This window comes from Dreissena polymorpha, chromosome 14 (genome assembly GCF_020536995.1).
Source record: "Dreissena polymorpha isolate Duluth1 chromosome 14, UMN_Dpol_1.0, whole genome shotgun sequence".
NCBI lineage: Eukaryota > Metazoa > Mollusca > Bivalvia > Myida > Dreissenidae > Dreissena > Dreissena polymorpha.
Window position 1 is genome coordinate 63,755,666 of NC_068368.1, and position 25,755 is coordinate 63,781,420.

The 25,755-nt window shown below is 40.0% G+C and overlaps 1 protein-coding gene and 1 long non-coding RNA gene across 3 annotated transcripts in view; both read left to right on the forward strand.

The window, feature by feature from the left end:
* The window catches only part of LOC127857885 (solute carrier organic anion transporter family member 5A1-like), a 69,335-nt gene that overhangs the window by 35,660 nt on the left and 7,920 nt on the right, over window positions 1-25,755 (forward strand). Inside the window, exons 5-11 of the mRNA XM_052394603.1 lie at window positions 9,530-9,694; window positions 9,988-10,068; window positions 13,838-13,955; window positions 17,224-17,410; window positions 22,208-22,392; window positions 23,157-23,221; window positions 24,641-24,769. Coding sequence (XP_052250563.1) covers window positions 9,530-9,694; window positions 9,988-10,068; window positions 13,838-13,955; window positions 17,224-17,410; window positions 22,208-22,392; window positions 23,157-23,221; window positions 24,641-24,769 — 930 coding nt within the window. The remainder of the gene's footprint in view (window positions 1-9,529; window positions 9,695-9,987; window positions 10,069-13,837; window positions 13,956-17,223; window positions 17,411-22,207; window positions 22,393-23,156; window positions 23,222-24,640; window positions 24,770-25,755) is intronic.
* Window positions 50-3,001, forward strand: LOC127857886 (uncharacterized). 2 transcript variants are annotated; one of them, XR_008038666.1, is made up of 2 exons: window positions 50-84; window positions 2,509-3,001. It is a non-coding gene; the product is annotated as an uncharacterized LOC127857886 (long non-coding RNA). The 2 variants fall into 2 exon arrangements; XR_008038667.1 differs by lacking the exon at window positions 50-84 and adding an exon at window positions 1,311-1,345.

Sequence of the window (25,755 nt, forward strand, 5' to 3'; positions counted from 1 at the left end):
CAGAAGCTTATGGGAAGGACACTAGAGGTGGGTGGGGTAGTCAGTGGTGTGGCAGGGCAGAGGATTATGGGAAGGATGCTAGAGGTGGGTGGGGTAGTCAGTGGTGTGTCAGGGCAGAGGATTATGGGAAGGATGCTAGAGGTGGGTGGGGTAGTCAGTGGTGTGGCAGGGCAGAGGATTATGGGAAGGAGGCTAGAGGTGGGTGGGGTAGTCAGTGGTGTTGTAGGGCAGAGGATTATTAGAAGGAAGCTAGAGGTGGGTGGGGTAGTCAGTGGTGTGGCAGGGCAGAGGAATATGGGAAGGGTGCTAGAGGTGGGTGGGGAAGTCAATGGTGTGGTAGAGCAGAGGATGTTGGTAAGGACGTTAGAGGTGGGTGGGGTAGTCAGTGGTGTGTCAGGGCAGAGGATTATGGGAAGGATGCTAAAGGTGGGTGAGGTAGTCATAGGTGTGGCAGGGCAGAGGATTATGGGAAGGACGCAAGAGGTGGGTTGGGTAGTCAGTGGTGTGGCAGGGCAGAGGGTTATGGGAAGGATGCTAGAGGTGGGTGGGGTGGTCAGTTGTGACAGGGCAGAGGATTGTGGGAAGAACACTAGAGGTGGGTGGGGAAGTCAGTGGTGTGGCAGGGCAGAGGATTATGGAAAGGATGCTAGAGGTGGGTGGGAAAGTCAGTGGTGTGGCAGGGCAGAGGATTATGGGAAGGATGCTGGAGGTGGGGGGGGGGGTAGTCAGTGGTGTGGCAGGGCAAATGATTATGGGAAGGACACTAGATGTGGGTGGGGTAGTCAGTGATGTGGCAGGGCAGAGGATTATGGGAAGGACACTAAAGGTGGGTGGAGAAGTTAGTGGTGTGGCAGGGCAGAGGATTATGGAAAGGATGCTAGAGGTGGGTGGGGTAGTCAGTGGTGTGGCAAGGCAGAGGATTATGTGAAGGACGCTTGAGGTTGGTGGGGTAGTCAGTGGTGTGGCAGGGCAGATGATTATGGTTAGGACACTAGAGGTGGGTGGGGTAGTCAGTGGTGTGGCAGGGCAGAGGATTATGGGAAGGGTGCTAGAGGTGGGTGGGGTAGTCATTGGTGTGGCAGGGCAGAGGATTATGGGAAGGATGCTAGAGGTGGGGGGAGGGGGGGTAGTCAGTGGTGTGGCAGGGCAGATGATTATGGGAAGGACACTAGAGTTGGTTGGGGTAGTCAGTGGTGTTGTAGGGCAGAGGATTATGGGAAGGAGGCTAGAGGTGGGTGGGGTAGGCAGTGGTGTTGCAGGGCAGAGGATTATGGGAAGGACGCTAGAGGTGGTTGGGGTAGTCAGTGGTGTGGCAGGGCAGAGGATTATGGGAAGGATGCTAGAGGTGGGTGGGGTAGTCAGTGGTGTTGTAGGGCAGAGGATTATGGGAAGGATGCTAGAGGTGGGTGTTGTAGTCATTGGTGTGGCAGGGCAGAGGATTATGGGAAGAACGCTAGAGGTGGGTGGGGTATTCAGTGGTGTGGCAGGGCAGAGGGTTATGGGAAGGATGCTAGAGATGGGTGGGGTAGTCAGTTGTGTGGCAGGGCAGAGGATTATGGGAAGGACACTAGAGGTGGGTGGGGTAGTCAGGTGTGTGTCAGGGCAGAGGATTATGGAAAGGATGCTAGAGGCGGGTGAGGTAGTCAGTGGTGTGGCAGGACAGAGGATTATGGGAAGGACAGAGGATTATGGGAAGGACGCTAGAGGTGGGTGGGGTAGTCAGTGGTGTGGCAGGGCAGAGGATTATGGGAAGGACACTAGAGGTGGGTGGGGTAGTCAGTGGTGTGGCAGGGCAGAGGATTATGGGAAGGACACTAGAGGTGGGTGGGGTAGTCATTGGTGTGGCAGGGCAAAGGATTATGGGAAGGATGCTAGAGGTGGTTGGGGTAGTCAGTGGTGTGGCAGGGCAGAGGATTATGGGAAGTATGCTAGAGGTGGATGGGGCAGTCAGTGGTGTGTCAGGGCAGAGGATTATTGGAAGGATGTTAGAGGTGGTCGGGGTAGTCAGTGGTGTGACAGGGCAGAGGATTATGGGAAGGATGCTAGAGGTGGTAGGGGTAGTCAGTGGTGTGGCAGGGCAGGGCAGAGGATTATTGGAAGGACACTAGAGGTAGGTGGGGTAGTCAGTGTTGTGGAGGGCAGAGGATTATGGGAAGGATGCTATTGGTGGGTGGGGTAGTCAGTGGTGTTGTAGGGCAGAGGATTATGGTGAGGATGCTAGGGGTGGGTGGGGTAGTCACTGGTATGTCAGGGCAGAGGATTATTGGAAGGACACTAGAGGTGGGTGGGGTAGTCAGTGGTGTGTCAGGGCAGAGGATTATGGGAAGGATGCTAGAGGTGGGTGGGGTAGTCAGTGGTGTGGCAGGGCAGATGATTTTGGGAAGGATGCTAGAGGTGGGTGGGGTAGTCAGTGGTGTGGCTGGGCAGAGGATTATGGGAAGGACCTTAGAGGTGGGTGGGGTAGTCTGTGGTGTGGCAGGGTAGAGGATTATGAGAAGGATGCTAGAGGTGGGTGAGGTTGTCAGTGGTGTGGCAGGGCAGAGGATTATGGGAAGGACACTAGAGGTGGATGGGGAAGTCATTGGTTTGGCAGGGCTTTTTGTCCAGCCCTTGTGAAGAGTACTTTGGACTTTGTGCAGAAATGAATAAATTAGAATCACAACGTTTGAAATTTGTGAAAAATTGGTTGTACACTTTTTACTTACAATTTTTTTTGACATCTACTTAACAACAACTGTTATCATCTTTTTACAATGTCTCCTTAACAATTTTTTATTTTTGAGAGTCTTTTAAAATTTGCGTGCAAGATAACACGTGTGTCAAATTTTGTGTGCAAGATAAAACGTAGCTTAAAGTTTTTGTGCAACAAGTACATATCTCTTTAACATCTACAGATATTTAACTGAAACTTCACACATTCACACATGTTTAAGGGATTATCATGAAAGGTCACATACTAAGGCACATAACTCTGACTGCAATCAATAAAATTATTCCTCTATTTTGTTCCTTTTGTTTTTATACCCATTGACTACCAAAGATATTCCACTTCAAATATCACTTTGTGGTCTTTTATTATATTAGCTGACAGACACATAACATTAATCAATCAGGGCAGAAAGAATATTCAAGAGGGCTATTTTCAGACAGCTTTTGCCATGGTATTAATTTAATAGTACGCTTTAATTATGTCCTTTAATTTATGATACAATTCTATTATACTGAATACACAATAATGAACAAATACAAGCTTTCTTAAATTATGTTTGGTGTGACATCTTCGTCGCAGGTCGGATTGGATTTTATTGTCAATTGGACCAAATGAGCCTCATCCTGAGAAAACTGGGTGTATTTCATAGGTGGAAAGTCTGCACAGGCTAATCAGGGACAACCCTGGGTGTATTTCATGGGTGGAAAGTCTGCACAGGGTAATCAGGGACAACCCTTGCGGCCTAAACTGGATTTTTGTTAAGAAGTGATAGGATTTAAACGAAAAATTCTGTCAAAACTGAAAGTGTCCTCCAAAATAAGCCTGTTTGCAATTCATAGTCTAGTCTCTCATCTTGGAGGACACTTTACACTCATACATTAACCATTATTCACTCAGAGGAAAAGTGAAAATGCCTTTGTGCAAACAGCATAAAACCAGAACAGCCTACGAGTAACTCGCAGTCTGTTCAGGATTTATGCTGTTTGCTGCTCACTAGTATCTAAGGTTTGGAAATAAAGCCTTCAAAACTTGAATTTAGTAAGAAAGGTCTTTCATTTTTTTTAAACTTTCTAAGGGACTACAAATGTGTCAAAATAGGTATCTAATTGGTAAAGTGATAAGCCCAGTTTTCTCAGAACAAGACTCCAATGTCTGACTGAGAATCTCAGAGTTTCATGAAGTCTGCTGGAGGATATTCTTTACACTGGGTCACAAAAAATGTCTATAACAGCTGCTTTTACTAGAAACCACACACAAATAATTAAGTCTGGGGTTCCTGAATTGCCAGACACTTGATGAATTCAATCATGTTATCTGGCCAATTACTGGATCAAAAATACTTGGATAAATTCAAACTTAATGCTTAAATATAAAGGATTTTAACTCAGTCTTAAAGACCATCTCTCAGTTTTAGGCTATTTAGACAGGTTTTTTTCCCACTTTTTGGGAAGATAGCCCATGGCTTTGGAATTGGGAATTTTATCGGCATTTTCATGAAATTGGGAAAATAAATGTATTAGCCTTTTTTTCCACACGAAAAGTCCACTTATTAGGGAAATACGAAATTTGATATAACTCTTTATAATCATTCAAATTAAAACAACACAATCATATAATACTTTGTTAGATGTAATTGAATCAAAATTGAGATAAAATACGCATAAGACACATTTTTCTTAAAAAAAAAAAATTTTTTTTTTTTTTGGAAATTGGGATTTTTTTGCGACATTTTGTGGAAATAGTAAACTTTTTGGGATTGGAAACATAGCCGACTTTTGGCTATAAAATCAGGCCAAAAGAACCCTGATAAAGATCTTAACAAATCTGTATGATATGAGCCGTGCTCTGTGAAAAGGCGGTTTGATGAATCTACGTAAAGTGTTGTCCCAGATTAGCCTGTACAATTCACACAGGCTAATCAGGGAAGACACTTTCCGCTTTTATGGTTTTTTAGTTGACAGAAAGTCTCTTCTTTGCAAAAATCCAGTTAAGACAGAAAGTGTTGTCCCTGATTAGCCTATGCAGACTGCACATGCATTAAACCATTTTTCACAGAGCATGGCTCATATTGTGTTTTTTTTAAAGAAAAAGTGGGTTTTTTGCTGGTTTCAATTTTGAATTTTCTGCCTGCAAAACCAAACTCAATTTAGTCCATGGTCGTGCCTAATTTAGCAGAATGTTAAGTACGATTGAAATTGAATTTTTATTAAGTGCATTTCAAGGAAACAGTTTGTAAAAAATAACACCATGTAACAACAGTGATTCACAGGAAGCAAATATTTTCAATGTTTAGACGCTCTTTAAATGCAAATGTTTATTCATTTCTCAGAATCATTTGAAGCAAGAACATAAATTCTTTAAGTTGTCTTTTCAAAATTGCTAATGTATTTGGACATCAATATTGCCTTGGAGATGTATTAGCAGGCTTGGGTTGCATATTATTGCCTTGCAATTTTATGCCAAGTTCTGTACAATCCATTATTTCTCTCTGACAACCATTCAATCTTGTCTTGGGCATTTTTATATTCCCATGCATCAACATTTAAATACTGAGTTGTTTCTGAAAAGCCTTCATTAAAGCTTGATTTATTTCAATTAAAGTTGTTTGTTTGTTTTGAAAAATGGACGTAAAACAAGGAATTTCATTGCAGTACCAACAAACCTCTTAAACTCTTGTATTTATTCAACGGTTTCTTACAAGTGACTCATGGTATTCTCTATTTAAATATCTTTATGCAAAATATGCTTTTACAGTTCTTAGTACTGATGCCCTAGCTGTTTTGACCCCTAGATGTGACCTTAAGAAAGTCCATTTAATCAGTTGTTGTGCATCACGCTTTCTTGCGGAAGGCAGTATAATTCTTCAATTGAAATTATTTTTATGATAGAATTGTCATATTGGGATTATTTTGGGAGTATCTAATCACCATCAATTTTGCTCTATGACTGCTGGGATAGCTTTGTTGTGTCCCTTTCTAGACTATAAAATTGCACATCGGGGCTAAAGCTGCAGTTGAGAAAACCAATTGGCCGGTGTCCGTATGATTGAGAAGGGGTGAACATTTCCATAACAGTGTCTGAACCATATCCATCAATTCTTTTCATTCAGCCATTTCCATTTCATCCTACAAAATACTTTTAGCACGTTACTCCAACCAGTTTGGGACCAAGTAATATATATCATTATATGCCTTCTGCTGCTTTATGGGAAGTCCAGCTGCAAAAAAGGACAAAAGAACCAAAAAAAACATTAATAACCCTTTCCCACTCAGAAGCAAAGTGAAAGTGGCTATGTGTGCAGACAGCATAAAACCAGAACAGCTTCACTCAGCAAGCAGCTGTTTGCTGCTCATTAGTATCTAAGGGTTGGAAATAAAGCCTTTAAAACTTGAATATTACAGTAAGAAAGGTCTTTAATTAAATTTAACTTTCTAAGGCACTACAAATGCGTCAAAATACGTACATGTATCTAAGTGGTAAACGGATAAACTGGGTTTTCTGCCTTGGTAGCATCTCATCAGGATCCAAACTGTTTGCTATTCTGATAGTATTCTTTGAAAAAAATGGAAGAAAATGCTAATTTTAGAAATTCTGCAGACAACATTTTAGCAGACGACAAATATCCCAGAATGCAAAGGGCTAAATGGATGCCAATTTCAGGCATATTACAGACGCAGTAATTCAAGAGGCATTTTCAATTACCGGTAATAAAATACCAATATGGCTTACAACAAATTGTATAATGTGAACATGTCCTCACCCCATCCCATCCCAGCTAATTTTTAGAAACACATTTTATAAGATTTTTTAAAAGATGTCCTTGAATTTCAATACTTCAATATATTATTATACAAAGTTAAGGGGGTTGAATTGGAATCCCCATGGACGTCTGTATGTCTGTTCGTTGGTTCATCCTTCCATTTGTTTGTCTTCGTTTAGTCCGCCAGAAATATTGACACTTTTCAACATACTAAATTCAAACTTGGAGGCATTATTAGTAGTTATGATACAAATTTGAGCTGATGTGATTTATATTGTAGGTTTGTGATTTTATTGTACTTCATTATTATGCTCCCCCAAACTTTTTGGGGGGAGCATTTAGTCGCCGCTTCGTCTGTCCGTGCGTGTGTCCGTCCGTCCGTGCACAATTTTTGTCCAGGCTATTTCTCAGCAATTAATGACCGGAATTCAATTAAACTTTATGGGAAGCTTCACTACCAAGAGGAGAAGGGCATATTATCAGCCGGTTCTGGTCGGATGATTTTTCACAGAGTTATGGCCCTTTGAAATTTTCCATTAACTGTACATATAGTGCAATTCTTGTCCGGGCTATTTCTTAGCAACTAATGACCGGAATTCAATAAAACTTTATGGGAAGCTTCACTACCAAGAGGACATGTGCACATTATCAGCGGGTTCTAGTCAGATGATTTTTCACAGAGTTATGGCCCTTTGAAATTTTCCATTGTACATATAGTGCAATTCTTGTCCGAGCTTTTTCTCAGCAACTTCTGACGGGAATTCAATGAACTTTATGGGAAGCTTCACAAACAACAGGAGATGTGCATATTATCAGCCGGTTATGGTCGGATGATTTTTCACAGAGTTATGGCCCTTTGAAATTTTCTATAAACTGTACATATAGTGCAATTCTTGTCCGGGCTGTTTCTCCCAAACTACTGACTGGAATACAATGAAGCTTTATGGGTAGCTTAACTACCTTGAGGAGATGCGCATGTTATTTGTGGGTTCTGGTTGGATGATTTATTTAGAGAGTTATGGCTCTTTGAAATTTTAAAGTTGCTAAACCATCCATCGTATTATATTGTCCAAAGTTATGCCCCTCGAGACGTTTCCTTTTATCTGAATATATAGTGCAATATTGTGACAAAAATTTTTTTGGGGAGCATCACCTGTCTCCTACGGTTTGTTGTTAAATAAGTTATGCCCCTTTTTCAATGTAGAATTGAATCCTAAGACTTTTCTTTAACTTGTTTTAATTTACAACATTTTAACTTGCAGGGATTAATGATATGCAGTTGTCCTTTTGCCATTTTTATTTTTTGGGAATACAAAATTACAAAAATGATGGCACTCTTTAACATTATAATTGTAAGTTTAAACTTTTATTAGACAAAATGTATATGTCTGGCACTACAACATCAGATGTGTTAATATATTTGGTATCTATCGTCAGGGCTATTTTTCTTGATTTGGGGAAAGGGCCTGGCCTTTCATTTTGGAGAAAAATTATCGACAAAACTGAGAAAAAGGAAAAAGATCCCCTATGTAAGCTTGCAATTTTGGGAAAATTACATCATTGTAAAGAAGTTCTCTTTAGGCAAGGGGTCTCTTGGTAGAAGGGGCTTTTATAAGCATATGCTAAAGAATAAAAAATTGTATTTTGGTACTCTACTTGGTTTTATAAAATCTTGATCATCAGGTCATAACTGTTCACATCTAGTGGTCAAAGACTGTAAATAGACTAGTATAAGAAAACTACTTAACCCTTTCCAACTCTGAAGCAAAGTGAACATGGCTATATGCTACCACCATGAAACCAGAACAGCCTGCGAGTAAGGCTGTTCAGGTTTAATGCTGTTTGCTGCTCACCAGTATCTTTGGGTTGCAAATGAAACCTTTAAAACTTGAATCTTGTGAGAAAGGTCTAAGACTTTAATTTAAGTTGATTGTCTTAGGGACTTAAAAAAGCCTCAAAACGCTTTTATGAGCGGGATAGGGTTCAAAAATCTTTCCTCTGAAACTGCAAAACCCAAAGGCTTAAACCATTTATGCCTAGCGTCTAGAAAAAAGGTCTTGGCAAACAGCGTAGACCCAGATGAGACGCCGCATTATGCAGAGTCTCATCAGGGTCTGCGCTGTTTGCTTAAAGAAATTTCTGTAAGAAATATTCTTAATAAAGAAATATTACTAGACATCCCTAATTTTGGAAATAAATTGATCAAATTAAGAAGGATGGGAGAGTCCACTAGGCATAAATGGGTTCAGATTTTATAAAATTGTTTCGTGCTTCTCGAGGAACTTTGTTAAAAACATGCCCACTTAAATTGCTGTGTAATGAAATAAGTTTCTCCTGGTTGTGATAAAGCGTTCAATAATTTGCGCTTAAATTGTCAGTTGATGTTCTTTTAATTCAATATGGGATGAAATGGGAATTGTTTTGATAAAAAAAGCATTGCTGACTGGAGATTCATGGAGGGGAAATGCAGCCTGCCTTATTTCATGTCACACTTCACAGTTAATTGGGAGATTCATTCAGTTCCCAGACTTTATGGACAGCTATAATTTAGTATACTTGAAATTAGAGCTGGAATTCTCATTGTGAACAAACATAAACAAAATTTGAGTTTTCTATTATATGAGAAGATTGGAATGGTAAGTTTCTATTTCAGTATAAATTCCTTGGATCACAAAATTCCATATAACCATCCCAGAAAATGCACTATTTATATAATATTCGGTTTTATAACTGACAACAAGCTTGAGATATTAGAAAAAAATAATTATGCTTTCTTGTCAAACTTCTTGAAAATGAGCCGCAATCTGAAAAAAGGGGGCATAATGTCATTTCAGATAAGCCTGTGAAGTCCATAAATCAGTGATGACACTTTCCACTTTTATTTATTGGAAGTGTTGTTTTAAAGAAGTGTCTCTTTTAAAAAATAATCCTGTCTAGGTGAAATGTGTTTTCCCTGAATAGCTTGTGCAAACGCACATGCATTTAGCCCCATTTTCCTGCATCACCCATCATATATGTGTGTATCATGTTACATTTATTTGCACCTCCTTTTCTTGCAGACATTCCTCTGTCCATTCTACGTCTTCTAAAGAACAAGATATATCTGGTGACAAGCTTTGGGATCTGCTGCGAGATTTCTATAGTCAGTGGTTTTGTTGTGTTTCTGCCTAAATACATCGAGACACAGTTTGGGACCTCAAAATCTGAAGCCTCCTTATTCACTGGTAAGTGTAATGCATTCTTATTTGTATTCCTTAATCCAATTCTTTTTCAACTAATGGTTAAGGTTGCCCCCTATACTGGATATGGTGTGTGCCAAGCGACTAGGACGTCCTGGGTTTAATCCCCACTGTTCTTTAGATCTCCCCCATACACCTGGTTCTGCCCAGAAAACAGATTCTACAGCATTCCAATAAGCATAAGGCGTTCGATGCAATCAAGCTTAAATAAATGTTTAAACTTTAAAAAACTTTAAGGGGTCAAGCCTTACCTTTTTCTGATACTCCTTACATTTCAGGGGGTATAGCCATACCAGGAGCAGTGTTCGGTGTGTTGATGGGGGGCTTCCTTTTGAAGAGGTTCCAGATGGGGCCAGTGGGTAAGTAGCCATAGCAGGGGCAGTGTTCGGTGTGTTGATGGGGGGGCTACCTTCTGAAGAGGTTCCAGATGGGGCCAGTGGGTAAGTAGCCATAGCAGGAGCAGTGTTCGGTGTGTTGATAGCGGGGCCACCTTTTGAAGAGGTTCCAGATGGGGCCAGTGGGTAAGTAGCCATAGCAGGGGCAGTGTTTGGTGTGTTGAGGGGGCGCTACCTTCTGAAGAGGTTCCAGATGGGGCCAGTGGGTAAGTAGCCATACCAGGAGCAGTGTTCAGTGGTGTGATGGGGGGCTACCTTCTGAAGAGGTTCCAGATGGGGCCAGTGGGTAAGTAGCCATACCAGGAGCAGTGTTCGGTGTGTTGATGGGGGGCTACCTTCTGAAGAGGTTCCAGATGGGGCCAGTGGGTAAGTAGCCATACCAGGGGAAGTGTTAGGTGTGTTGGGGGGGGGCTACCTTCTGAAGAGGTTCCAGATGGGGCTACCTTCTGAAGAGGTTCCAGATGGGGCCAGTGGGTAAGTAGCCATACCAGGAGCAGTGTTCAGTGTGTTGATGGGGGGCTACCTTCTGAAGAGGTTCCAGATGGGGCCAGTGGGTAAGTAGCCATAGCAGGAGCAGTGTTCGGTGTGTTGATGGGGGGGCTACCTTCTGAAGAGGTTCCAGATGGGGCCAGTGGGTAAGTAGCCATACCAGGGAAAGTGTTTGGTGTGTTGAGGGGGGGGCTACCTTCCGAAGAGGTTCCAGATGGGGCCAGTGGGTAAGTAGCCATAGCAGGAGCAGTGTTCAGTGTGTTGATGGGGGGCTACCTTCTGAAGAGGTTCCAGATGGGGCCAGTGGGTAAGTAGCCATAGCAAGAGCAGTGTTCAGTGTGTTGATGGGGGGCTACCTTCTGAAGAGGTTCCAGATGGGGCCAGTGGGTAAGTAGCCATAGCAGGAGCAGTGTTCGGTGTGTTGATGGGGGGCTACCTTCTGAAGAGGTTCCAGATGGGGCCAGTGGGTAAGTAGCCATAGCAGGGGCAGTGTTTGGTGTGTTGATGGGGGGCCATCTTCTGAAGAGGTTCCAGATGGGGCCAGTGGGTAAGTAGCCTTACCAGGGGCAGTGTTTGGTGTGACGATTGGGGGGGGGCTACCTGCTTAAGAGATTCCAGATGGGGCCAGTGGGTAAGTAGTCATACCAGGGGAAGTGTTTGGTGTGTTGATGGGGGGCTACCTTCTGAAGAGGTTCCAGATGGGGCCAGTGGGTAAGTAGCCATAGCAGGGGCAGTGTTCGGTGTGTTGATGGGGGCGCTACCTTCTGAAGAGGTTCCAGATGGGGCCAGTGGATAAGAAGCCATAGCAGGAGCAGTGTTCAGTGTGTTGATGGGGGGCTACCTTCTGAAGAGGTTCCAGATGGGGCCAGTGGGTAAGTAGCCATAGCAGGGGCAGTGTTTGGTGTGTTGATGGGGGGGCCATCTTCTGAAGAGGTTCCAGATGGGGCCAGTGGGTAAGTAGCCTTACCAGGGACAGTGTTCGGTGTGACGATTGGGGGGGGGGGGCTACCTTCTTAAGAGATTCCAGATGGGGCCAGTGGGTAAGTAGCCATACCAGGGGAAGTGTTTGATGTGTTGAGGGGCTGGGAGGGGGCTAGTGGGTTAGACATTTATTATTTATTGTGCTGAACCATAAAACCAAGTTATACAGGTCTCTTAGGGTTGTTATAAAATCTTCTAAAACAGATTTTTTTACATCTGCTGTATTTTATTAGTTTATGTGAATTTTTTTCTTAAATTTTGGAGGGGGTTATTTTTTAAAGCCAATTATGCCTCGATATTTATAAAATACTTAATATCAAATATTACAAGAAATTTGTTCTTTGCATGTTTTGACTTATGGTAAAACAATTATTATTCCATGTTAAAATTGCTGAAAAAACTGAATCAATTTATGATACCTGGGTTTCTTAACAAGCCTTATTATAATTTTGTCACACCCTGTTCTTAATTTAGCTGTATTTAATAATGTAACAGAATTTTCAGAGAACTAAATCCATAAGATTTAATTAATTATTTCACCAATCCTTTTTATCGTTTCAGGTTGAACGCACTTGCATAGTGTGTTTGCAAATTGACCACGATATTGAGCAATGTGGTTTCCCCACATGTAGTAATAGAAAAATAATTCTAGATAATTAATCTTTGAGTCTGGGATTGAATCAATTCACATGGCAACCAAATAATTCCGATATTGTCAGCATGCCAGTCACCAGAATGTTGGTTGTTTTGTTGATTTCACAGACCAAGAGGCAATAAGTCCACAATGAATCATTTGAACAGCTCTGATATTGTCTGAAGTCTGGGAAGTCTTTTTGTGTATTTTAATCCTTTACCTCTTTGGTACATATTTTAACACATTTGCAATCCCTTAGAAAGTTACATTCAACTAAATACCTTTCTTACTAAATTCAAGTTTAAAAGGCTTCATTTCCAACCCAAAGTTACTGATGAGCAGCAAACAGCATAAAACCTGAACAGACTGCATGCAGTTACTCAATGGCAAATTCTAACAGTTTACTGTACCCTTTCAAATACACTGCACAAGTGTCCTGGGGTGCATTGTCTGTGACAGCTTCATAGAAAAAAGGGACACTGAGATTAACATTAAATAACTTTTTAATCAGAGATAATTTACTCTGTTATAATGAATTAATATCTATCATTACTGTGTCATGTTGATTTTGGGGCTGTTTTGAAAAGTATTGAAAGTTGTAATTACCAATAAACAGTATGGTTAACAACTGTATGATGCTCATGTGTATCTTTGTCAATGTATCAGGGGCCATAAAGCTTACCATTCTACTGGACATTCTTGTGTTGTAGGGGCCATAAAGCTAACCATTCTACTGAACATTCTTGTGTTTCAAGGACCATAAAGCTTACCATTCTACTGAACATTCTTGTGTTTCAAGGGCCATAAAGCTAACCATTCTACTGAACATTCTTGTGTTTCAAGGGCCATAAAGCTAACCGTTCTACAGGACATTCGTGTGTTTCAGGGGCTATAAAGCTAACCATTCAGGGCTCAACATTAACCTAAAAACCAAATTGCCCTGCCGGGCAAGTACTTAGAAAATCTACTTGCCCTCTTAACGTAAAGACACTTGCCCAAACATGAAATATCACATTAACTGTGAACCTCATATTTTTGATAAAGATCAAAATGATACACCACAAAACCTTTTTTATTTTTGCATATTAAACAAAATGATTACAGCAATTAAAGTCTAATTAAAGTTTAAATAAATGCTCTTTGTTCTTTTTGCACATGCCCAGAAGGACAACTAGATAATAAATAACTTGCCCGGACCCAACTTTTTCTTGCCAGGGGCAATAGGACGACTGTTAATGTTGAACCCTGCCATTCTACTGGATATTCTTGTGTTTCAGGGGTCATAAAGCTAACCATTCTACTGGACATTGTTGTGTTTCAAGGGCCATAAAGCTAACCATTCTACTGGACATTCTTGTGTTTTAGGGACCATAAAGTTGACCATTCTACTGGACATTCTTGTGTTTCAGGGGCCATAAAGCTTACCAAACTACTGGACATTCTTGTGTTTCAGGGGTCATAAAGCTAACCATTCTACTGGACATTCTTGTGTTTCAGGGACCATAAAGTTGACCATTCTACTGGACATTCTTGTGTTTCAGGGACCATAAAGTTGACCATTCTACTGGACATTCTTGTGTTTCAGGGGCCATAAAGCTTACCATTCTACTGGACATTCTTGTGTTTCAGGGGCCATAAAGCTTACCATTCTACTGGACATTCTTGCCCTGGTGGGCTGTGGATTCTTCTTCTTTCTGGGCTGTAATAACCTGAAAATAGCCGGCGCTACATTCCCGTACTTTAACAGGTAGTTTATTTACCAATCACAGTTTTTTTTAAATAAAAAATATTTTAAAAATCTGCTTTTATGGGGGTTTTTTTTGGTTAAAGGTAGTCTATTCTTTTTGAAAGTACAGTTAAGGCGGAAAGCGTTGTCCCTGTGGTTAGCCTGTGTGAACTGCACAGGCTAATTGGGGGAGACACTTTATACACATGGATTAAATCCATTTTTCTAGTGCAAGGTTCAAATACAAATTTCTAGTGGAGTGGGTTATCCCACAGAGTTTTTGTGAAATTGTAATAAAAGGGGATGACAATTCCATTTGAGGTAACTATTTTGAAGTATTATTTTTAAAAAGTAATCACTTTGATTATAAGCTTAAGATAATTGCGTTATTATTATTATAATAGAATACTTGAACTGTTCTTTAACGTGGTCTTCGAAAGAAGCCACAATTGGATTGTGTTGTGTTGAAAGCTGTTTTATGTGTAACCACTTTAGTCTGTACCCCCTCCAGTTGCAGATCCAGTTGGTAGAAATCTAGTTTAACATTTAATCAACAAATAGTTGGGCTGTGCTCTGTGAAAAGGGGGTTAAATGCATATGCATTAAGTGTCCTCCAAAATAAACCTGTGCATTTCGCACAGTTTCTGCTTTAATGATATTTTTATGCTCCTGGTAGGGTGGCATGTAGCAGTTGAACTGTCTGTCTGTCTGTCTGTCTGTCTGTCAGTCTGTGCATCCGTCTGAAAACTTTGGTCATAACTTTTGCAATATTGAAGATAGCAACTTGATATTTGGAATGCATGTGTATCTTATGGAGCTGCACATTTTGAGTGTGAAAGGTCAAGGTCAGGGTTGTCCTTCAAGGTAAAAGGTCAAATATATGGCCTCAAAGTGGCACAATAGGGGGCATTGTGTTTCTGACAAACCCATCTCTTGTTCTTTTAAGAAAGTCTTTTCTTAGCAAAAATCCAGTTAAGGGGGAAAGTGTCGTCCTTGATTAGCCTGTGCTGACTGCACAGGCTTGTCTGGTACGGCACTTTACGCACATGCATAATGTTTTATTTACCAACCTTAAGATGTACACTGTATACACACAAATGATTGTTTAAATTGTGTTGTTAAATAGTGAACAAACCAGGTGAGTACATTGACAGTGTCACACCAGATGCATACCAAGTTCACATTTAGGTTGGAATATGTTCGTCACTGTTCATAATGTTACTCAAATCTTATCCTGGAATACCTTCGGCAATTATTTTATTTTAGTAGTTTAACTATTCTTGAAGAATTTTACGTTAATTTTATTTCCAAACTGTTGATAAAAAACAAGGATAATTATAATTTGACTAAATCACATCAGAGACATTTTATTTTGACAACCATTTGAACAAGGAGCACATTTTCTTGCTTATGTGTTCACATATTTTTTGTATGCAGAGTATTCTTTAACCCTTTACCACTTAGAAACGTATTTTGATGCATTTGTAGTCCAATTGAAAGTTAAATTCAATTAAAGACCTTTCTTACTGGATTAAAGTTTTAAAGTCTTCATTTCCAACCCTTAGATACTATTGAGCAGCAAACAGCATTAAACCTGAACAGACTGCGAGTTACTCGCAGGCTGTTCTGGTGTTATGCTGTTTGCACATAGCTATTTTTACTTTGCTTCTGAATGGGAAAGGGTTTATTAAATATGCTACGGTGTGTGATGAAAATATTCACATGATATGACTTGCTTCATGCAAAAATGGATCTTATGCCACATGCAGCCAGCATAGCTCCAGACCAGCCTGTGGTTGCTATAAAGCCACGCACCTATAAAGTAATGTAAGGTTTCTTGGTCTCATGGGAAACAGAACAGCTCTGAACTGGAATTAACCTGCCAAAAATGGCATAACACCCATTCATAATAATTATATGCCAATCTAAGCAATGAAACTGTCATTTCATTGACTTCTGTTGACGTGAATAAAAAAAAAAACACAACCTTTTGTCAGTGTGTAATATTTTACGGAGTTAGTTCAGGAATATAAGTTTTATGAATATGAAAATATAGCATGTTATAAATATGGTTCACATTTATCAGTGTATTACAGGTAATGAGCAGAAGATAACTAAATGGGAAATGTATTTTGTCCTCTCTATAATCCACAGCCACATACATTATTGGTTTTACGTTACCAGTACATAACCAGTATCTGTTATGTGTCACCAATGCTTTAGTAACTATTTAAGTTCCCTCAGACATTGTATGGTATACATGCACATAAGTCAATGACATCTTTTATGTGTCTGTAGAGTGGAGACTGCTTTATACGGCCAGATTTTATATGAGCATTGCGCCGTAAATAGGGGTTTAATGCATGTTCATTAAAGTTTTGTTCGAGATTAGCCTGTGCAGTCTACACAGCCTTATCAGGCATGAAAACTTTCCGCCTTTGCTGGATTTTTGCTTAGAAGAGACTTTCTGTAAACAAAAAATACCATTACACCGGAAAGTGTCATCCCTGATTAACCTGTGTGGATTGCACATGCATTTAACGCACATGCATTTAACCCCCTTTTCACAAAGCATGTTCCATATAATATGATGTTATTTTTTTAATATCCAAATACATTTTGACAATGGTTATTATAAATGATGCATGAAATGTAATTTTTCCTTGATTAAAGTGAAATGATGAATATTTTTCTTTCTGTGATTATTTTTTGTCATCATCAATGTAAATCTACATTTGTATGTTAAAAAAAAAATTTCACTTCAGTATACAATGAGCTTTTTTTACGAAAGTATAAAGTGTTCAGCCATTCAGAATATGTTAAAAACACATTGACTTGTACTATGTTCTTTCTTTTAAAGCTTAATATTTTACTGTTTTCACTTTTGGCAGAAACATAAAAAAGACACCTTGGCTTTGACACAGAATTAAGAACACCTAAATGATTTTGCTAAAGATTTATAAAATGAAAGACTTTCAGTAAAAATCAGAAATGAGCTGCGCTCTGTGAAAACAAGGCTTAATGCATGTGTGTAAAATGTTGTCCCAGATAAGCCTGCGCAGTCTGCATAGGCTACTCTGGAATGACACTTTCAGCTTTTATGGATTTTTTGTTTAAAGGAAGTCTCATCTAAGTTTAAAAACAATCTAGGGGGAAAGTGTCCTCTTAGGTTAGCCTGTGTGGACTGCACAGGCTTATCTTAGACAAAACCTCTCGCACATGCATTAATCCCCATTTTCTCAAAACAGGTCTCAAATCATGAAGATGTACGTTCTTTGTGTGTTTTCAGCTCTGGCTACAACCTCATAGAGGACCTAGACTTTGAAGCCAACCTGACATCGTCGTGCAACATGTTCTGTGAGTGTTCCAACAATGACCTTGAACCCATCTGTGGTATCAACGGGCTCACCTATTTCTCTCCATGCCATGCAGGCTGCACGCACATCAACAACATTGCCGAGGATCACACATCCATGGTAAGTGATCTCCCTTAGACATCCATGGTGAGTGATCTCCCTTAGATCTTCCCTTTAATCATTGGCCACTTCGATACCCACTTTGACACTTTTTTAGTCCCTTAGAAAATCTAATTAAATATTTAGTACATTTTTAATGGATTCAAGTTGAAAAGGCTTCATTTCAAACCCTAAGGTACTGATGAGTGATGAGCAATAAACAGCACACAATCTGAACAGACTGTGAGTCTAACAGCACACAATCTGAACAGACTGTGAGTCAAACAGCACACAATCTGAACAGACTGTGAGTAACAAACAGCACACAATCTGAACAGACTGTGAGTAACAAACAGCACACAATCTGAACAGACTGTGAGTCAAACAGCACACAATCTGAACAGACTGTGAGTAACAAACAGCACACAATCTGAACAGACTGTGAGTCAAACAGCACACAATCTGAACAGACTGTGAGTAACAAACAGCACACAATCTGAACAGACTGTGAGTCAAACAGCACACAATCTGAACAGACTGTGGGTCAAACAGCACACAATCTGAACAGACTGGGAGTCAAACAGCACACAATCTGAACAGACTGTGAGTCAAACAGCACACAATCTGAAAAGACTGTGAGTCAAACAGCACACAATCTGAACAGACTGTGAGTCAAACAGCACACAATCTGAACAGACTGTGAGTCAAACAGCACACAATCTGAACAGACTGTGAGTAACAAACAGCACACAATCTGAACAGACTGTGAGTAACAAACAGCACACAATCTGAACAGACTGTGAGTCAAACAGCACACAATCTGAACAGACTGTGAGTCCAACAGCACACATCCTGAACAGACTGTGAGTAACAAACAGCACACAATCTGAACAGACTGTGAGTAACAAACAGCACACAATCTGAATAGACTGTGAGTAACAAACAGCACACAATCTGAACAGACTGTGAGTCAAACAGCACACAATCTGAACAGACTGTGAGTCAAACAGCACACAATCTGAACAGACTGTGAGTCAAACAGCACACAATCTGAACAGACTGTGAGTCAAACAGCACACAATCTGAACAGACTGTGAGTCAAACAGCACACAATCTGAACAGACTGCAAACAGCACACAATCTGAACAGACTGCAAACAGCACACAATCTGAACAGACTGCAAACAGCACACAATCTGAACAGACTGTGAGTAACAAACAGCACACAATCTGAACAGACTGTGAGTAACAAACAGCACACAATCTGAACAGACTGTGAGTAACAAACAGCACACAATCTGAACAGACTGTGAGTAACAAACAGCACACAATCTGAACAGACTGTGAGTAACAAACAGCACACAATCTGAACAGACTGTGAGTCAAACAGCACACAATCTGAACAGACTGTGAGTCAAACAGCACACAATCTTAACAGACTGTGAGTCAAACAGCACACAATCTGAACAGACTGTGAGTCAAACAGCACACAATCTGAACATACTGCAAACAGCACACAATCTGAACAGACTGCAAACAGCACACAAACTGAACAGACTGTGAGTAACTGGCTTTGCTTCTGAGCAGGAAAGGAATAAAGAACACATATTTAATGAAAAATGTGTGTCTTAAAATATATTCTTCAAATGGTGTCAGAGAATCAAGACAACTGGTGATGATTTCTTAATACTAGTTGATGACTGTGTATTGTATGTCAGTTTTGTTGAAGCAAACAGCTGGGTACAGTAGTTCAAAAAGTTAACATTGGACGTTGGTTAATGTTAGCCAAGGTTAATTTTTTAGTGCACATGGATTTTATCACCCTTGGTAATATAATTACTGATTCAAATCAGTCCAAAGTATTAACCAGTTCTATATATGTTCTAGCCTAAAGAGCAAAGTTTTTGAGAACAAGTAAAGATACAATTTCCCCAAACTTTCACCTTGCTTAATTTAACATGTTGGTCAGATTGTTTAGCAACCAGGTAATGTCAATCACATTAGTCATAGCAACCAGGTAATGTCAATCACATTGGTCATAACAACCAGGTAATGTCAATCACATTGGTCATAGCAACCAGGTAATGTCAATCACATTGGTCATAGCCACCAGGTAATGTCAATCACATTGGTCATAGCAACATAATACTAGTCACTGATGACATAAAATATTGTCTTGGATAACTTTGACTCATTGCTCCAGCTAGACCTGGATGGAGGGGTGCAGCATCCTGCTCCCCAAAGGCCCAATTACACTCCTCAGACCCCCACATTGCCCCTTTTTATCCCTTCACATTATTATAAAGGAAATTGTATTTGATGTTTCAAAACTTTAAGATTATTTAAATTTTAACAGTTGAACTATTTTAATAAATTATGCCCCCCTTCGAAGAAGAGGGGGTATATTGCTTTGCTCATGTCGGTCTGTCGGTCGGTCTGTCGGTTGGTCGGTCTGTCCGTCCACCAGGTGGTTGTCAGACGATAACTCAAGAACGCTTGGGCCTAGGATCATGAAACTTCATAGGTACATTGATCATGACTCGCAGATGACCCCTATTGATTTTGAGGTCACTAGGTCAAAGGTCAAGGTCACGGTAACCAGAAATAGTAAAATGTTTTTTGAATGATAACTCAAGAACGCATACGCCTAGGATCATGAAACTTCATGGGTAGATTGATCATGACTTGCAGATGACCCCTATTGATTTTGAGGTCACTAGGTCAAAGGTCAAGGTCACGATGACCCGAAATAGTAAAATGGTTTCCGGATGATAACTCAAGAACGCATACGCCTAGGATCATGAAACTTCATGGGTAGATTGATCATGACTCGCAGATGACCCCTATTGATTTTGAGGTCACTAGGTCAAAGGTCAAGGTCACGGTGACCCGAAATAGTAAAATGGTTTTAGGATGATAACTCAAGAACGCATACGCCTAGGATCATGAAACTTCATAGGTAGATTGATCATGACTTGCAGATTACCCCTATTGATTTTGAGGTCACAAGGTCAAAGGTCAAGGTCACGGTGACCCGAAATAGTAAAATGATTTTCGGATGATAACTCAAGAACGCTTTTGCCTAGGATCATGACACTTCATAGGTACATTGATCCTATGCCCCCCTTCGAAGAAGAGGGGGTATATTGCTTTGCTCATGTCGGTCTGTTGGTCGGTCGGTCTGTCGGTCGGTCGGTCTGTCCGTCCACCAGGTGGTTGTCAGACGATAACTCAAGAACGCTTGGGCCTAGGATCATGAAACTTCATAGGTACATTGATCATTACTCGCAGATGACCCCTATTGATTTTGAGGTCACTAGGTCAAAGGTCAAGGTCACGGTGACCAGAAATAGTAAAATGGTTTTTAAATGATAACTCAAGAACGCATATGCCTAGGATCATGAAACTTCATGGGTAGATTGATCATGACTTGCAGATGACCCCTTAAGATTTTGAGGTCACTAGGTCAAAGGTCAAGGTCACGGTGACCCGAAATAGTAAAATGGTTTCCGGATGATAACTCAAGAACGCATACGCCTAGGATTATGAAACTTCATGGGTAGATTCATCATGACTTGCAAATGACCCCTATTGATTTTGAGGTCACTAGGTCAAAGGTCAAGGTCACGGTGACCCGAAATAGTAAAATGGTTTTAGGATGATAACTCAAGAACGCATACGCCTAGGATCATGAAACTTCATAGGTAGATTGATCATGACTTGCAGATTACCCCTATTGATTTTGAGGTCACAAAGTCAAAGGTCAAGGTCACGGTGACCCAAAATAGGAAAATGATTTTCGGATGATAACTCAAGAACGCTTTTGCTTAGGATCATGACACTTCATAGGTACATTGATCGTGACCCGCAGATGACCCCTATTGATTTTCAGGTCACTAGGTCAAAGGTCAAGGTCACAGTGACAAAAATTGTATTCACACAATGGCTGCCACTACAACGGACAGCCCATATGGGGGGCATGCATGTTTTACAAACAGCCCTTGTTTAACAAGCAATGCCTAGAATAAAAGCACATGAAATATAGACATATATAGCACATGCTTTATTGAAAATATGCCTCATGGATAATTTGACTGCCCTCTTAACCCTTTTCAACTTAGAAGCAAAGTGAAAATGTGCAAACAGCATAAAACCAGAAAAGCCTTCTAGTCACTCGCAGTTTGTGTAGGTTTTATGCTGTTTGCTGCTAATCAGTATCTAAGGTTTGAAGATGAAGCTTTAACAACTTGAATCTACTAAGGAAGGTTTACATTGAAATATTACTTTCTAAGGGACTACAAATGTGCACATACGTATCTAGTGGTGAAGGGTTAAGTGCACCTGTGACAAATGAGAACCCTGCCCCTTTCAAATCTTAGCTAGAGAGCACTGATGAGTTCAAAATTACCCTCAGCTTAGTCAGTCTTTCTGTTAAAGATATATTTTAAAATATTAATAATAACATAAGTTTCACTCGAAATGGCATTTAACTCTGCATTAACTCCAAAAAATAAACTTACATTGATCAAATATGTGTTAAAGGAATATTCTTTGAGAATGCCTACTGCCAACAATTGGAGTATAATTTGTGAATTATAATGTGAGTTTCTCTCAAAATGACAAGTCCGCATTAACTGCAAAACAGACCTACAAAACAAAGTCTTGTGAAAGGAATATAATCTGAAAATGTCCTCTTGCCACAGCTGAGGTAGTCTGTCTGTAAAAGATGAATTGTAAAATAATATAAGATTCACAATTAAAGTCTTTTTTGAACAAATACTCAAAACTATAATCTGACAAAGTCTTCTGGCCATTTCAGAACTTCACAGGATGTTCGTGTATCCTAGGGGACCACTTCAGCTCGGAGGTGATCATGTCGCCAGTGGCAACCAGCGGGCCCTGCAAGTCGACGTGCAAGAACCTGCTCCCGTTCCTCATCCTGCTGGTCTTCATGACCTTCTGCGTGGCCGGCTCCCAGATGCCCATACTTATGGTCACCCTCAGGTTTGTTTAACGCATGTGCTCATAGTGTCGTCCCAGATTATCCTGTGCAGTCTGTGTAAAGGCTTAATGTATGTGCGTAAAGTGTAATCTGAAACTGCATGGGCACATCAGAGATGACACTTTCATCCTAAACATGAATTTTCTTTTGCAGAGATTTTGTTTAAACAAAAAATCCTTTAAAGCGAAAAGTGTAGTCTCTGATTAGCCTGTGCAGCCTGTGTGGGCAGGTTTTTTTTCCCACTTTTTGGGAAGATAGCCCATGGCTTTGGCATTGGGAATTTTATCGGCATTTTCATGAAATTGGGAAAATAAATTCATTAGCCTTTTTTCCACACGAAAAGTCCACTGATTAGGGAAATACTAATACTAATTGTTTTTTGTTTTTTGAAATTGGGAATTTTTTGCCACATTGGGGAAAAAAGTATACTTTTTGGGATTGGGAACATAGCTGAATTTCGGCTATAAAATCGGGCCAAAAAAAACCCTGGTGGGCTAATTTGGGATGACACTTTACCCACATACAGTATGCTTAGTTCACCCAGAATGAGGTTCATTTGATTTGAAAGCCAGGATTGCAATAGTGAATTCACCATTGCAATATTGTGGTACACTAAACCCTTATTGCAAAAAATACTGAATAAAATGTATAAATTTTGAAAAAAGGTAACATAAACAAAATTAGAACTATGGCACATTCCATCTTGAATACATTGTTTACTATTGCCTAATGGCATTAAATTTGATTGTCTGTTGATTTTTTGCAGGTCTGTCAGAGAAGAGGAGAGGTGCTTTGCGCTCGGCATGCAGTTTGTCATACTGAGATTGTTTGGTAGGTGTCAAGTCTGCCCAAAGCTTGAACATTTATATGGCTTAACCCTTTCCCACTCAGAAGCAAAATGAAATGGCTATGTGCAGACAGCATAAAATCAGAACAGCCTACGAGTAACTCGCTGTCTGTTCAGGTTTTATGCTGTTTGCTGCTCATCAGTATCTTAAGGTTGGAAATGAAGCCTTAAGAACTTGAATATAGTCAGAAGGGTTTTTAATTAAATTTAACTTTTTATGGGACTACAAATGCGCCAAAATACATTTTTCAGTGGTAAAGGGATAAGAAGGTGTTGAAATTAGGTGACATTTTGACATTCTAATTGTTATATTTTATATTGGTATTTTAACTTTTAAAATTAGGCTTTGTTTAACTTATGAATACTTTTGTTTTGTGTAAAGTAGTGGTAAATAAAATTACAATTGGCGATGCAAATAACAATTATAGACAAAAAGGCAATTATCATGTTTAAATCTTAAATTTTGCTCTGTTAAAATGACTTTTTTTTTACATATGCGTAACATTCTGTCCCAGATAATCCTTCCCAGTCCACACTTCTCAGTGACGCAACTTTCCCCTTTTATTATGCTAAATTTATTTTGGGGGGAGCATATAGTCGCCGCTTCGTCTGTCCGTCCGTCCGTGTGTCCGTCCGTGCACAATTTTTGTCCGGGCTATTTCTCAGCAACTAATGACCGGATTTCAATGAAACTATGGGAAGCTTCACTACTAAGAGGAGATGTGCATATTATCAGCGGGTTCTGGTCGGATGATTTTTCACAGAGTTATGGCCCTTTGAAATTTTCCATTAAATGTACATATAGTGCAATTTTTGTCCGGGCTATTTCTCAGCAACTAATGACCAGAATTCAATGAAACTTTATGGGAAGCTTCACTACCAAAAGGAGATGTGCATATTATCAGCGGGTTCTGGTCGGATGATTTTTTACAGAGTTATGGACCATTGAAATTTTTGAAATTTTCCATTAACTGTGCATATAGTGCAATTCTCGTCCAGGCTATTTCTCATCAACTAATTACCGGAATTCAATGAAACTTTATGGGAAGCTTCACTACCAAGACGAGATGTGCATATTATCAGCGGTCCCTGGTCGGATGATTTTTCACAGAGTTATGGCCCTTTGAAATTTTCTATAAAAAAATACTTGTCCCCCAACTACTGTGCCCTCAAGACGTTTCCTTTTAGCTGAATATATAGTGCAATATTGTGACAAAAAAACACTTTGGGGAGCATCACCCGTCTCTGACAGTTTCTTGTTGTATTTATCTTTTAAACAAAGATTCTTCTTGACAAAAAAAGTTAAATGTCCTCCCTGGCAACCGCACAGGCTGATCTCGGACTACACTTTATGCACATTCATTAAACGTGTTTTTTCAGAGTGTGAATCATGTTTATTGTAGCGTACATCCCAGCCCCGATGGTATTTGGCAGCATCATTGACACAGCCTGTCTGCTCTGGCGTCAGAGGTGTGGGGAGAACGGCTCCTGTCTTATCTACAACATAGAGATGTTCAGACATAGATATGTAGGTAAGATATAGAGATGTTCAGACATAGATATGTGGGTAAGACATAGAGATGTTCAGACACAGATATGTGGGTAAGACATAGAGATGTTCAGACATAGATATGTGTGTAAGACATAGAGATGTTCAGACATAATTATGTGGGTAAGACATATAAATGTTCAGACATTGATATGTGGGTAAGACATTGAGATGTTCAGACACATATATGTGGGTACGACATAGAGATGTTCAGACAAAGATATGTGGATAAGACATAGAGATGTTCAGACATAGATATGTGGGTAAGACATAGAGATGTTCAGACATAGATATACGACCGTCTGTCGGTCCGTCCACCAAATGGTTTCCGGATGATAACTCATGAAAACTTAGGCCTGGGATCATGAAACTTCATAGGAACATTGATCATGACTGGCAGATGACCCCTATTGATTTTCAGGTCACTAGGTCATAGGTCAAAGTCACAGTGACTCGAAACAATAAAATGGTTTCCAGATGAATACTCAAGAATTCTTAGGCCTAGGATCATGAAACTTCATAGGTACATTGATCATGACTGGCAGATGACCCCTATTGATTTTCAGGTCACTAGGTCACAGTGACCTTGCAGCCCTTGTTTTATATGGTTATGTTATAGATACATTTACTAACGTTTAAAAGAAATTCAGAAATCTGTGAACAAGAACTTTTAACAAAATTAAGAGAACATCAAGTCAAAGTTACTGTAACTTAAAAGAGATAGAAAGGTTCTTCATTTAATGCCTCATGTAATATAAGTCAAATTCTTCTTCAGCTAACATTATATACAAATAATCCTAGGTATGTTTTCACATTGTATTTCTTTTAAGGTCATGGGGAAATGGCATGTAATTTTTAATGAAATTCATTTAAGCTTTATTCTTGGAAACTGAGGGTAATGCATGTGCTTAATGTGTTGTCCTAGATTGGCCTGTGCAGTCCGGAATGACAAGTTACGTTAGCCTAGAT